Raw genomic sequence first — 14,770 nt, 5'->3', positions numbered from 1 at the left:
TGTAACAGCCCTGGCTGTCCTGGAACTAACTCTGACCTTAAACCCACAGCGTTCTACCTGCCTCTGCCTCTGTGTGCTGGGATTAAAGGTGTGTGCCACCACCACTTGGCTATTACTCAACTTTGATGACCTTAACTGCAACCCATTCTTGTCAAGGATTGCTAACAAAGAGTCATAACTTCAGTTGGGCTCGGTGGCACACACTTGCAGTCTCCATAATCTGAAGGGTATCAAGAATTTAACACCAGCCTGAGCTACATTGTAGTTACAGCGGGACCCTCACCTCCATGCTTTCTAGCTAGATAAGATCAGGTGTGGCTCGGATTCCCTCCAGCCTTAGGTTGCCCAGTTATAAAATGGAGCTAATAGAAATTTAACAATGGGCCTGGAGACATGACTTGGTGGCTAGCAGTGCTCATCTCTCTCTCTCTCTCTCTCTCTCTCTCTCTCTCTCTCTCTCTCTCTCTCTCTTCCTCTCCCTCCCTCCCTCCCTCCCCCCCCCCTCTCTCTCTCATTGAGATAGGGTGCTAGAGAATCTCTGTGTAGCCCTGGCTGTCCTGGAACCTGCTCTACACCAGGTTGGCCTTGACCTCGCAGAGCTCTGCCCTCTACCATCTCCTGAGTGCTGGGATGAAAGGCCAGTGCCTCCACACCTGTTGGCATTTACTGCTCTTGCAGAAGACCAGGATTCAGTTTCCAGTACCCACCTGGCAGCACACAGCTACTCAAACTCAAATTCCTGGGGCTCTGATGCCCTCTTCCGGCTCCTAAGAGCACCAGCCACACGTATGGGTACATAAGCAAGTATGCCCCAGCTGTGGTCACGTGGTCATTTTGCGTTGCCGTTAAAATAAAATCACCTGATTCTAGGCAGTGTATAAAGAAACGAGGTTCATTTGGCTCACAGTGCTGGTGATTAGGAAGTCCAAGCAGCTGGTCCAGGCTCCAGCCTCGCTAAGCTCCTCTCTAGCTGCATGTGCATGATGGGGCCACAGAAGGGAAACTTCCGTCTGCAGAGGGAACATGCCTATGCGCAAAGAAACCAGACAGAGAGAGGTCAGGCTTCCTCTTGTGTATGGAGGTTGGTGCCCACCTGGACTATGATGGCCCAGGCTATATCTCTGAGTAGGAGGGAGGGGAGACAGGCTGTGGAAACCAGTGTCAGTAATGTGTGTTGCCCTGGGTATATTGCTCCCATCCAGACTAACGTACAAGGTGGTCAATCTCAGCCCATCTTACATCATCAGGAGTGTCGTGGAGATGGGTAGGAGGTATGTGGGTTGCCCAGTGGGGACAGGGTGTGGATGGAGTACGTCGGGAGAGCCTGTGGGTTGCCCAGTGGGGACAGGGTGTGGATGGAGTACACCGGGAGAGCCTGGGGGTTGCCCAGTGGGGACAGGGTGTGGATGGAGTACACCAGGAGAGCCTGGGGGTTGCCCAGTGGGGACAGGGTGTGGATGGAGTACACCGGGAGAGCCTGGGGGTTGCCCAGTGGGGACAGGGTGTGGATGGAGTACACCGGGAGAGCGTGGGGGTTGCCCAGTGGGGACAGGGTGTGGATGGAGTACACCGGGAGAGCCTGGGGGTTGCCCAGTGGGGACAGGGTGTGGATGGAGTACACCGGGAGAGCCTGGGGGTTGCCCAGTGGGGACAGGGTGTGGATGGAGTACACCGGGAGAGCCTGGGGGTTGCCCAGTGGGGACAGGGTGTGGATGGAGTACACCGGGAGAGCGTGGGGGTTGCCCAGTGGGGACAGGGTGTGGATGGAGTACGTCGGGAGAGCCTGTGGGTTGCCCAGTGGGGACAGGGTGTGGATGGAGTACATCGGGAGAGCCTGTGGGTTGCCCAGTGGGGACAGGGTGTGGATGGAGTATATCGGGAGAGCCTGGGGGTTGCCCAGTGGGGACAGGGTGTGGATGGAGTACACCGGGAGAGCCTGGGGGTTGCCCAGTGGGGACAGGGTGTGGATGGAGTACACCGGGAGAGCCTGCTTGCCACACGGTACACTCTTGTTGTCCTCGACTTGTACATCTGTGCTGTCTCAGTCTGGAGACTTGAAGCCAACAGATGCAGATGGTATTATTTTTCTTTTGTTTTTGTTTGTGTGTTTTTTTAAATATTTGTATTTATTTATTTACCTATCTGTTTATTTAGTGTGTGTGTGTGTGTGTGTGTGTGTGTGTGTGTGTGTGAGAGAGAGAGAGAGAGAGAGAGAGAGAGAGAGAGAGAGAGAGAGAGAGAGAGTTGTGATCTGTCCAATGCAGGCCCTGGGAATTGAACTCAGGTCCTCTGAAAGAACAAGTGTGCTGTTAATTGTTGAGCCATCTCTCCAGCTCCATTTGTTTTTGTTTTGTGGGGAGGAGACAGGATCTTTCTATATAGCCCAGGTGAGCCTCAAACTTACTATATAGTCTAGACCTCAAATTGCGCTTCTTGGTGGGGCATGGCGATGCATGCCTTTCATCCCAGGTCGTGGGAAGTAGAGGCAGGTGGATCTCAGAGTCCAAGGCTTAGGTGGTCTCATTCCCTTTGTCGAGCAGTGTGTGGCAAGGATAAGAGCGTGTGTAGTCCTCCTCACCCTTAGAATGACTCGGTGAAGATGGCCCTCACACCCTGAATACCCAGACAGATGGATGCCAGGCTCCTGCAGAGAGGCAAGCTGCGATGCCATGTGGAGCTCCCTGAGTGTCCCAGGACTTGGTCTTTCAGCCAGACTGGCGAGTGGAGAGGGCAAAGAGTGAACAGCAAGTGAATGATCTTGAGTGTGTGTTGGTACTCTCTGCTCACTAGACTCCAGTGACTCCTTCCCACCACGTCCTAAGCCTTGTTTCTTCTGAGGCGTGGCTGCTTCCAGTAAATGCCCTCCTCCAGGTTCCACCTGGAGTTCTGCACTCAGTGGGAGGCCCTAATCACGTCCCCCACCCCGTCATCCCCAGGAGGATGCAGAGAGAAGTCTCATCAGCGCTCCTGTGTGTGTGTGTGTGCGCGCGCGCGCGCGCGCGCGCGCGTACCCATAGACCACCTCAGAGCCAGTTCGGTCAGTTCTGGGTCTTGTTCCACCCTCCTTCTCACTAATTTCCTCTGTCCACCTCCTTCCCTCTTTTATCTGGCAACTAGGACTTACTATTGAGTGTTTCAACCATCTTGTCTTAATTAAACTTCATTTTTATCAATGTTATATGGATTCATAGTTCAAAAAATCAAATAGTGCCAGAAGGCTCAGAAGAAAAAACAGCCGCTCCTGCCAGTGGGGTGGGTGTATTTCAGCTGTGCCGTCTCCTGGCTCCTGCCGCGTTCCCATCTCTGCCTTGCTTCTCTGCTTTGATGGAGTAGTTCCTTCGGGGGTTGCCCGTGAAGAGGTTCATGGGAGATCAATTTTAGAGCCCCTACCCAGCAAGCACATGTTCATTCTACGTTAACACTGAATAGATGATCTCTTTGAGTATACAACTAGATTGGAAATCATTTCCCTGCGGAATTTCGAAGCCGTTTTCCCATCGATGGCTGGCACAGGGAGTCTCTACATCCTGACTCCTATCTCTTTGTCCCAAAAAACTTATACCTCCAAAGCCTGGAGCACTGAAAGTTTCCAGGGGTGTCTCTCTCTAGTGTGTCTAATTTTCATAATTTACTTTCACTTTTTGGAAAGCGATTCTCACTGGACAGCCCAGGCTGGCTTTGAACTTGAGATCCTCCTGCCTCTGCCTCTCAAGAGCCCCATCATACCTCAGGCAACAGACAGCTCTCTGGATGTAGCTCTTTTTCAGTTGGTTGAAGTGGGTACTTGGTAGCTCCATGCAATATGAAAATACCTGTTCTGTCCCAGGATGTTTTCCTGTTGCATCTTTGATACTTTTTGTCCCACTATTGTCTGTATTTTCCATTTCTTGTCTTCTTCTTAGTTGAATGCTTTAAATTCCTTGTTGTACTTTGTGAAAGATTGTCTTTAGTTTATTTTAATTGATTGTGTGTGTGTGTGTGTGTGTGTGTGTGTGTGTGTGTGTGCGTGTGTACTTGGAGGCCAGAGAGGGCATCAGTGGCCTTCTCTTGCTACCCACCTTTGAACCTTGGAGCTCAGATTTTTCAGCCAGACTGGCAGGCCCTCATGGTCACTCTGTCCCCGCCGCGTGTGGCACTGGGGCTGCAGACGTGCACAGGACCCCACCAAGCTTGTTCATGAGGGCTGGGATCTGTGATTCCTCACGCTTATAACACCAGACTTTCTTAATTACTGAGCCATCCTGCCAGCCTTTTATTTATGAGATAGGCTCTCAGGGGTGGTGGCACAGCTATAATCCCAGTACACAGGAGGTAGAGGCAGGAGGGTCTCTGTGAGTTTGAGGACAGCCTGGTCTACATGGTGAGTTCCAGGATAGCCAGGGGTGTGTTGAGAGACCCTAACTCAAACAAAACAAAACAAAACAAACTAGTCAAAGTTTTAAAGAAAACAAAACAAAACAGGGTCTGTCTTAGTCACTGCTCTCTTGCTGTGAAGAGACACGGGGACCAAGGCAACTTTCATAAAAGAAGGCATTTAATAGGGGCTTGCTTACTGTTTCAGAAGTCCGGTCCACTCTCATCTTGTCAGCAAGGAAGAGTTTCATCCTGATCCGTAGGCCAAGAGAAACCCTGGGCTTGGCATGAGGTTTTAAAACCTCAGAGCCCATCTCCAGCAATGTATGTCTTCCAGCAAGGCTGCATCTCCTCATCCTTCTAACTTTCAAACAGCACCTCTGCCTGGTGACTAAGAATTCAAATCTATGAGCCCATGAGGGCCATTCTTATTCAGACCACCCCTGGGTCTCTCTGGAGACCTTAAACTCATGATCCCCCTGCCTCCGCCTTCTGAGTAGCTGGGATTGTGGGCCTGTGCCGCACGCCCAGTTTATCTCGTTTTTCTCTGATGATTTCACAAGATAGGCATTTCTCTGAATTGATGTCCTCTTTTTTGTTTGTTTGTCTTTGGTTTGAGGAGCGGGCTGTGCCGGAGACCAAACCCAGGGCCTTTCGTATGCCGAGCAAGCGCTCAGCTGTACGGCTGAGCCTCACTCCTCTCTCCCGATGGGGTGACAGCGTTTTAATGGACTTAGAGACAGGTTCTGAGCTTTTCCTCTGTCCCTGGCTTACTACAGGTGTTTGGTTTATACGCTGTTGTCTTTTGTGTTTGGCTGGTCAGCTTCACACTGGGGGCTGCTCTAGAGATGCCAGGCTATGGCTGACTGAGGTGCACACCTAGAAGAGAGGTCCCAGCAAGCTGGCAGAAAGCCTCCATGTGGAGCTACCCAAGAGAGAGCATCTAGTCACCAGGCCCAAGGTCGGGAAGATTTCCTGCAGCTGGAATGCTTAGGCGCCTGGGGGGGGGGGGGGCCTCCTTAAGGACAGCCCCTGGCTTCTGTCTGCAGCCTGTGCCTCACTCCTGTTCCCTGACATGCTTGCAAGCCTGTGTCTGTGACCTCTCCAGTTCATCCTCTCTGACCTTTGTTTCTCCCGAGAAAGCTGGGTCCTGCCAGGCATGTGGTATTTGGTAGATATGGAGATGGCCTGCGTGGAAACCCACTATGTACTCAGCTATGTTTTGTCTTGTCTAGATCTTACTTCGTTTCTTTATTGAGGTAGGGTTGCACTCCATATGTAGCCAAGGCTGGCCTTGAACTCCTGATCCTACTGCCTTAAACAGGAGGGTTTGCAGCCCTCAGTAGGTGTAGGTACCAGGCTTCCTATCCCCAGCCACATTATCTAAATGTCTAAGAAAACCTGCTCCGACATGTATCAGTCCAGGTGGGAATAGCAGAAGTCGACACTTGTGTCTTTATGATGTGTCCCGAGTGTGACAAGGAATCCACAGGTGAGGGGGTGCCAATCCTCAGAGGTCGGTCTCTCCCTTTCTTCTCCCCTCATGTGCGTGTTGGGGGAGCGGTACCCCATGGAGTCTGTTCTCTCCTTCCACCTTTATGTAGCTCCCAAATATTAAACTCAGGTCACGAGCAGCCAGTGCTTTTGACCCTGGCTCAAAAGTGGCCCTCTTTGCTCCCCTTCACCTTTTAAAAAAGAAAAAAAAATATCCTTTAAATTATCCTTCAAATCTTGTAGCAAGATGGCCACAGCTGTCCCAGGTACATCCAGCTGCAGGGTCCAGTTGAAGCTGAAACCACTCCATCTGTGCGCTTCATTCATTCTCTTAGATATCATTTATATTCCGAGCAGTTTTAGGTTGATAGGAAAACAGAGTTGAAGAGACAGACTTCCTCCTGCCTTCACACACATGTGACAGAGATTTCCTGTTTTCCTACACACACACACACACACACACACACACACACACACACAAACACAAACACACACACGATAAATGTTCTTTGATTTTCTGTGACTCTCCTAAGTCAATCACTAGCAGGCACAATTAAAAAGAGCCCACATGGATTCAGGGTCACAATCACCGTCTTTCTGCGCTCTGTTTTCTTTGACTTTCTTGCCTCTTTAAAAAACCCCTTAAGTACCTTAGTTGTGGGATTTGGGGAGGGAAGCTGGTGAGGGACTGTGATTCTTATACTTCATTTAACGGAAGCTTTGCACTCTGGTGTTTATTGTAGAATCATTCACTATCGCCAAGATCCGAAAACAAGCTAAGTGTCTGCTTGTGGGTGAATATATAAAGAAATGTGGGGCCAGGTGTAGCCGTGCATGCCTGTAATCCCAGCACTCCACAGGCTGTGCCTGGAGGTTTGTGGCTTTAAGGATAGCTTGGGCTAATTGTAAAGAGAATTTATCTAAAAGGAAAACAGCACAATGCTGGAGGAAGGGTTCTTAGCACACACCTGTAATCCCAGCACTTTAAAGGTAGAGGCAGGAGAATCAGGAGTTCAAGGTCTTCCCCAGCAGGAAAACCACAGGCTCAAGACTGGCTTAAGCTACCCAGTGGGTTCAAGACCAGCCTTAGAGAAACTGCCTCAGAATAAAACTGAAAAAGAAGGCTGGAGTTAGAGCTCAGTGGTAGACCCTTCTCTAGCTTGCTTAGAGCCTGGATCAATCCCTAGTAGATTTACAACTCAGTGGTAGACCCTTCTCTAGCTTGCTTAGAGCCTGGATCAATCCCTAGTAGATTTACAACTCAGTAGTAGACCCTTCTCTAGCTTGTTTAGAGCCTGGATCAATCCCTAGTAGACCGTGGGAGGTGGTAACTCTAAGAAACGATAGGTATGTTAATTTTTTAACTAACTTGATTGAAATAATAATTTCACAAGATGCACGTAGAGCCCATGCCTGTCTTCCTATCACTTGTTGGGTAGTAAAGAACGATGAGGGTCATCTTCTACTACATAGCAAGTTCAAGTTCATCCTGGGTTACACAAGACCTTGTTACCTTAATACAACTCTGTAAAACTGAGAAAAAAATGAAAAGAAGAAAGCAGGACATCCTTCAGCCCCTTTCTTACAAACAGGGCGGCACCGCTCCTGTCCCTTTGTAGTTATTTTTATTGTTTTTATAAAAATTCCCCTACATGCTGGAAAGTAGCGACATATTGAACACTTACCTAACCTGATTTTGACAGTTGTTACCTTAATAGTTTGAGATTTTATTATAATGCATGTTTGTTGGTGTTATGTTATTTGAATAACATAGACGATGGCATTTCCCTGGTAAAGACTTATCTGAAAAGTGAAAGTAGCTGGTTGTGGTGGCACAAGCCAGTAGGACATGCTAAAGAGGCGGAGGCAGCAGGGTCATGAGCTCAAGGTCAGTTTACGGTACACATTTTGCCCGGCATGGTGGTGTATGTCTTTAATCCCAGTACTCAGGAGGCATAGGCAAGCAGGTGTCTGTGAGTCTGAGTCCAACCAAGTCTACATAGAGAGTTCTAAGTCAACCAGGGCTATATAGGGGGTCTCTATATAACATATAAGTAAGTAAATAAATAAAGCTATTTTTCTGTATGACCAGGATGCAGTTAACAAATTCCAGGTCATATTTATTCTGCAGGACAAGGTGGTCCTGCCATGATGGGTTGAACTACTGCCCAAGAGCCTTCCAGAATATTTAGAAGTAAATGTTTAGGATTTAGCTACATAAATTGTGTCATCAATATTAAATGTTACTGGAGGATATTAAAAATGATAATATACAAAAGGAGTTCTACATCACTAAGTTTAAAAAAAAATGTGTTCAGACTGGAGAGATGGCTCAGTGGTTAAAAGCACTGGCTGCTCTTCCAGAGGTCCTGAGTTCAATTCCCACTTCACAACCACCTATAACTCAAGTTCCAGAGGATTTTGCTTTCTCTCAGACACAGGCGCACACAAGTGACAGACGGACGTACTTGCAGACAAGATTCTCATACACATAAAATAATAATTTTTAAAATAAATCTGTCCCGAGGGCTAAGGCTAGTAGGGTGTGGCTCGGTTGGTAGAATACTTGCCTAATATGCTTGAAGCCCTGACTTTGATCCCCAGAACTGTGTCAGCTGGGCATGATGGCAACACATTTATGACCCCAGTGCTCAGGAGGCAAAGACATGAGGGGTCAGGAGTTCAGAGCCTGGGGTACATGAGATCCTGTCTCAAATCCTATTCTTGCTGAAAAAATGGCATAGTTTTTTTTTTTAAAAAATTCATGTGTGTACACTAAGGAAGTCTGGAAAGATGTAAGCCAAGCAATGGCGACACTTGGTGGTGGGTGGGTATTTGTCACTGAACTTACTGAAGACAGGCTCTGGATAAGCTCATGTCTCGGGCTCACACTTGAGTTTTTCCCTTAGGCTTGTACTGTACCCAGAGGCAGCCAGCCAGAGGACAAGCACCTAATCCTCATGGGCCATTGTGGAAAGCTGCCAACCCCTGAGGCTTACTCTTTCTTTTGTAGGAAACTGCCATTGGCCCACCCTTCCCGGCATCGTGGGAGGACCGCTTTTTGGTGGCATGGAATCAGTGGCTCTGATTTCCTCAAGAAAACCCATGTCTTCTTCCCTCCTGCCCTTAGACCGTCATCTGCAAACAGCATAAGCAGCAGTACATCTTCGAATCAGAGCGCCTACACCCCAGAGCTCCCTCTGCCCCCAGCTGGAGGTGACCTTGCCAGCCGACTGTCCAGTGATGAAGGGGAGATGGACGGAGCCGAGGAGTCCGAGAAGTTAGACTGTCAGTTCTCTGCGCACCACCCCAGACCTCTCGCGGTAGGCCTCCTCTGTCCGGTCCCTGTTGGCCCCTGTGCTTCAAAGGCAACTTGGTGATGGCAACAGAGGCCTAAATTCCTAAGGAAATTCCATAGTAGTGTGTCATCCCAAAGGCTGAATGGGATTAGAGATGTTCTTGAAGGAAGGAAAGGGAGGGGCTCCCCACTGGCTGTCATCTTTAAGATTGCTTGGTAGCCAACCTGACTTTGCATGTCTGAAAACAGAGCCTCAGGGCAAGAGTTGGCCAGATGCACCTGCTCTTGAAGCTGTCTGAGCAGCAACTCAGGTTCAGTCTCCCCGACTGCTCTGTTTGATTGCTGTTAGTAAGCAGTATGACCACACAGCAGCAGAGCGGGTATTGAGGGCAGTGTTTCACACGGCCTGGCGGCTTGCTAACAAAAGCTGTCTGAAGGAGCACGCTCCAACAGTTCAGATGGTCATCCATGCCAGAGGGGAAATTAAGGCACTGGTTGGAAGCTTGTTCACATTTGCCTCACAAACCCCCTGAGAAAGGAAGTGGCTGGTGGGATCCACAGCCACACATCCCAGTGCTGGGGCCCTGGGAATATATGGTCTCCACGGTGGTTTATTCTGGTGCTTGCCTGAGTCTGAAGGATTAACTCTGGTTGACTCAAACCTCAGGAGCTTTATCAATGAAACCAGTCCTATTAGAAGACAAGGCTGGCCCCTTCTCTGTGTAAGACACTTCCCCTTTCTGGAGATGATGTTGACCTATGGCTCACCTCCATCCTGAGATTGTGCCAGAACAGAAATAGCAGGGGACTCACTGTAATGATTTTGCCTACAGTTGTAGAAAACCCAGTGCCTCCATATTCACACAAGGAACATTCATTATCTCTCATGGTAAGAAGTCTAGAAGTCGGTGCCCTTGCAGTCTTGGTTCAACCTCTCTGCTATCTGTAAATACTTTGGGCTGTTCACGTTTTAATATATCCCCTACAGCTCCATTGTCACATCTGCACCTAGTGACATCCTAAATGGGAAGAGAGGGGACATAGGGAAAAAGGGGTCTTCCAAGACGCTATGCTTTCTTCATCACAAAACAAGAGCTTCCCATGAAACCCCAGAAGACACCTCTGTATGCAGTACAAGTCTGCCACGTGTTTACTGCTGCACTGGCAGGTAGCAGAGAAAGAACGGAGTGTGGTGACCCAGCTGTGCCTCATTCCGAGGTCTGATAGGAGGCACATCTTCTCTGTTACTGCTGCGCACAAGGTAGCAAGTCAGAAGTGTGCTTGTGTTAGCAGGAAGACAGGGCCAATGTAGGTCGGGACGCTGGAGATGACAGCACAGCAGAGAGGTCTGCCACGCTGCCAGAGGCACACGGTGCCAGCTTCTCTCTCTGGCTTCACATCTAAGTGCTATTAGATAAACCAGAAGCCAAAACCAAAGGGGCCTCCAGCTTCCGAGTCTGAAAGGGATACTGGCCCCTCCCAAAAGGCCAGGCTCTGGAGAGCATCAAGACATCTGTCCACAGGGCAAGCTGTTATAGAAGATTTAGCCACATTCACAGGGCCTTCATAGGCCCTTAATGTTTTGCTGATTAAAATAGAAAAACCTGTGGGTTTGTGTCTTTGCTTTGTCCTTTTTTTCTCATGGCCAATTGACACATTAAATTATATATATATAGTAATAAACCCTTGCTCAGTGTGTCCTTAGCAATTGGGACGAGAGAGGAGGTGATGGCACCCCAGCAGCAGCTTCCTCAGACAGGTGGAGGCCAGCTTCTGTGCTGAAGAGTCCCCTGTATGTTTTCTTCCTTGGTCAGTAAGAACTTGCTGTAGTAAGTAATTTGCAATATCAGATTTTGTGGGTAGCAAGGTTTTAATACCACCCCCCCCACACACACACACACAACTCAAGCAGAAGCAGAACAAAGGGAAGACCTTGCAGTTAGATCCTCCTGAGAACAGTTGCTCCAAACGCTGGGTCCAGGATGCATTTGTGGAATGGGTGCCAATCCAGCATTGAGTCTGGGCTTGCATCCAGGGAGCTGCTGGAGGCCTAGGGGTGGGGGGTGGGAAGGTGCCATTTGAATTATAGAGTCATTTGAAGGCTTCCCTGAGCTCTAGACCCAGCAAATGTCACCTTCCCAGAGGCTGCTTTTTACATTTCTGTCTACTGGCCTCAGGTGTCCTGCCTTACAGCCAATGCTTAGTACATTCCTGATATTTCAGTCGTAAGTTTTAAATGCACTGGTTTATTTTAGACATTTATTTAGACCCTTTCCTCCCCAGTCTACTTTTTAAAAAAAGTTTTTAGATGCTCTCACTGTGTAGCGCAGGCTGGCTTTGAACTATTAATGCTCCTGCCTCAGCTTCCTAAATCCTAAAATTCTTTTTTTTTCTAATTCATAATCTCAATGATCCTTAGACTGAGGAGGAAGAGAATGAAGTCCCCACACGTTATAGATTGATAGCCTCATACGTAATTACATCTACACTATAATGAGTCTAAGTAAAATGTAATATAATGTGCGGTAGATGTGTCGTCGGTGTCCACGTGGGAGGATCAGTCAGATGAGGCCATCAGCAATGATAATTAAAAGTTGAGCATCAAAGGGTAGAGCCATAATTGTCAAAGAGGAAAACATCAGGCAAGAGGGTACTGGGTAAGGGCTCAGGGGGTGGTGCACCCTGGGGCATCTTCGGAGAGCAGATAAAGAGGGCAGATGTGGCAGAAGCAGGTGGATCTCTGTAAGTTAGAGGCTAGCCTGGTCTACATAGTGAGTTTCAAGACAGCCAGAGCTACATAGCGAGACCTTGTCTCAAAAAACCAAAACATAACAACAGGCGTGTTTTAAGGGCTGGAGAGATAGCTCGGCGGTTAAGAGCAACAGCTGCTCTCACAGAGGAAGTTCACTTCCCAGAACTCACATGGCAGCTCAGTCTGTAACTCCAAGCTCTGACATCCTTACACAGACCTACGTGCAGGCAAAGCACCAAAGTACATAAAAATAAATGAAATGGTGCAGATGCAGTCGGGACTGGCATGGAAGGGCAGCTCCCGGAGGAAGGAAGTGGTTGGCTCTGTGGCCTCAGACGGGAGGAGTCATCCATCCTCTTTCCCGGAAGAAAGGGAGGCAGGCAGGGAACCCCGTGTTCCTGGAGATAATGGGTCGTGTGAAGAAGAGCTGGAGCTGCAAAGTCTCTCTGGACGTAGCTGTTCTCATTTTCTATCCTAAAATACTGGCTCCATCTTAGAGGTAACGCGTGTGACTCTCCGAGTGGCGATTCTGCCGAGAATCCACAGCTCCACCGACCGTACCACAGAAATATTTTTGGCTTCAGTGCCAGTCGCTTATTTTATTCTGAGTAAAATTGTACCCCTGTGTGTTTTTATGCAAATGTTATTTTTCTCTGTGTGCTTCATATTAGCTTATTAACCTGTAACCAAAATTAAAATGTTTTTCTTTTCCCCCCTCGCAGTTCTGCTCTTTCGGGAGTCGCCTCATGGGACGAGGGTTCTATGTGTTTGATAGAAGATGGGACCGGTTTCGTTTTGCACTAAACTCCATGGTAGAGAAACACTTGAATTCACAGATGTGGAAGTAAGTAAGCCATTTCTTTGCAATCTAAGTTTACAGTTTCCCTGCCATTATCTGAGCCCGAACCCTGTGGACAAGCCCCAACACTTGGCTTGTCAGGGTTCCTGACCAGTTCTAAATGTCAGTGCTAATGAACAGCTTTATAGGGTACCTATATTGTGCTGTTTGGGTTGTCTTCTTGGGATGGTTGGGTTGGTAACCTTCTCAACCAGTTGAAAAGGATCTTAGGTAAGATATTGTCTATTCCATGGGATTATAGGCCTTTGCTTTTTTTTAAAATTGTTTCTCAGATTATCTAAATATGTCAAGAATATGCTTCTGTTTGTGTTGTAAAATTTTCATAATGGTTACAAACCAATTTCTAGCTAGTTGCTGTTCTCGTTAAAAACTGTGTCCAATTGTCTGAAAGGGCAGGTTCTGAACCGTGCTGTGAAGTGGGTTAAGTTTGTCTTTGGCCCTTCCCATCTCCCTAGGGCCCTCTCCTCACCTCTCCTTCTCTTTCTCTAACCTGCAGCTTATTATCCGGTGTCTACACCATTTCCCAATGCACTTACACTCTACAGGGACTTACAGAAAGGGGAAACACCTAGGATGCTCTTCAGAAGTCTATGGACCCTCTCAACCACGACAGACAAGATGCTACACTTTGTCCCTATAGCCGAGCTCTGAGTGTCCCCACCCTGTGCTCCTCCTAAGGGAGCTTTGACACATACTCCGCTAAAAGGATGGATCATGTCAGACTAGGGCCCCAAAGCATTTGAGACCCTGAGCCTGCCCAATGAGGTCCAGGAAAGGCCACAGGGCGCCCTGAGAAACAGGAAACAGAACCCACAGCCTTCTCCTCTCCCAAGGCAGCTCTGTCACCTTAGGCCCTCTGCACACATAGACCTGAGCCCCCACCCCCCCTTGTTTCTCACAGGGGACTCACAGGGGACTTAGGATAGATGTTGTTATACCAACTAGGAAAGGGCCAAAAGAGAAGCTTATCATTGTCCCACGCGGGTGACTGCCCTGCCTGTCTATAGGGTATTATTAGCTCCTGTTTATATGCACTGAAGATCTCAGAAAGTTCCGCACAGGGATTTACGTAGTTCTTGGTTATCAGATGACCTGGCCCTCCCCCTTGCTTCCAAACACAGCAGCCAGCCCTGGTGATTCTCCCAGTGCTGCGCCCCCCTGTGTTACAGAAGTGTGAATCCCTGGCACTTGGAAGGAATGTGTTGGTCTGTATTTCGCGCGCTGGTATACTGTCAGCTCAAGCTCCATGTTCCTTTCCTCCTCAGGCACAGAAGCCCGAGCCACAGGGCATCAGGTCCCTCCCCTCTGTTCAGGACTTGCCTAACCAATCTGCTGTCACTGAGCAACATTGGGGCTGCCTGGGTGTCAACCCTGGAGAGCGTAGCACCCCGCTGCCCTCTCAGCCTCGGGGCCCAAACTCCAGGCCCTGATGGGCCCGAACCTGGAGGGATGGCAGCCGATGGGGGCATGGAAGACATTAGGAAGAAAAGGAACGGCCAAGACTCTTTTTTCTTTAACAAGCATTTAACTCTGCATCAGGAGACGCCAACACAGTATTCTCTTTCAGCCAGGTCAGCATCTGGATCTCCACGGCAGCTGGCAAGGGGAGGACGGGAGCTGTCAGGAGTGTATTTACATCTCTGGGCTTTTACGCGGGACTTCCTGTAGGCCAGGGTGCAAAGCCTAAGTCAGGGGCCCCCACAAAGGTGAAACCCCCTCCCAGTGAGCACCTAGGGAACACTGAAACTGTTTAGCATCGGGGAGAAAGCTCTCAGGCACAGCCCCACCTCCCACTTCTCCTCTACAGATGAGGGTTGGAGAGGAGAGGAAAGAAAGGTCTAGAAAATATAGCAGAAGTAGCAGCCATTCCAATCTTGAACAGGGGCCAAGTAAGATTTAGGACTTCAATTCTGCCTGTCTGCAGAATTTGAAGTATGTATACTGTTTAATGAGGAAAATATAAATTGGGACAATTAAGATTCCCAACATTCGGGAGGTGAGATTGAAGGTCCCG

The 14,770-nt window shown here is 48.7% G+C and overlaps 1 protein-coding gene across 18 annotated transcripts in view; it reads left to right on the top strand.

Moving 5' to 3' along the window:
* Atxn7l1 (ataxin 7 like 1) overlaps positions 1-14,770 on the top strand; it is a 233,633-nt gene that overhangs the window by 208,253 nt on the left and 10,610 nt on the right. For 11 of the 18 annotated variants that reach the window (XR_005286119.1, XR_005286118.1, XM_038335782.1 and 8 more), the window contains 3 exons: positions 8,861-9,170; positions 12,620-12,741; positions 14,022-14,327. Coding sequence is in view for 16 of the 18 variants with exons in the window: in XM_038335782.1 (XP_038191710.1) it covers positions 8,861-9,170; positions 12,620-12,741; positions 14,022-14,327 (738 nt within the window). In the remaining 2 variants the exon portion in view is untranslated. The remainder of the gene's footprint in view (positions 1-8,860; positions 9,171-12,619; positions 12,742-14,021; positions 14,328-14,770) is intronic. The other 7 variants (XM_038335796.1, XM_038335791.1, XM_038335790.1 and 4 more) reach the window with 3 other exon arrangements.

Source organism: Arvicola amphibius, chromosome 7, assembly GCF_903992535.2.
Source record: "Arvicola amphibius chromosome 7, mArvAmp1.2, whole genome shotgun sequence".
NCBI lineage: Eukaryota > Metazoa > Chordata > Mammalia > Rodentia > Cricetidae > Arvicola > Arvicola amphibius.
This window is presented reverse-complemented; position numbering and strand designations above follow the sequence as displayed.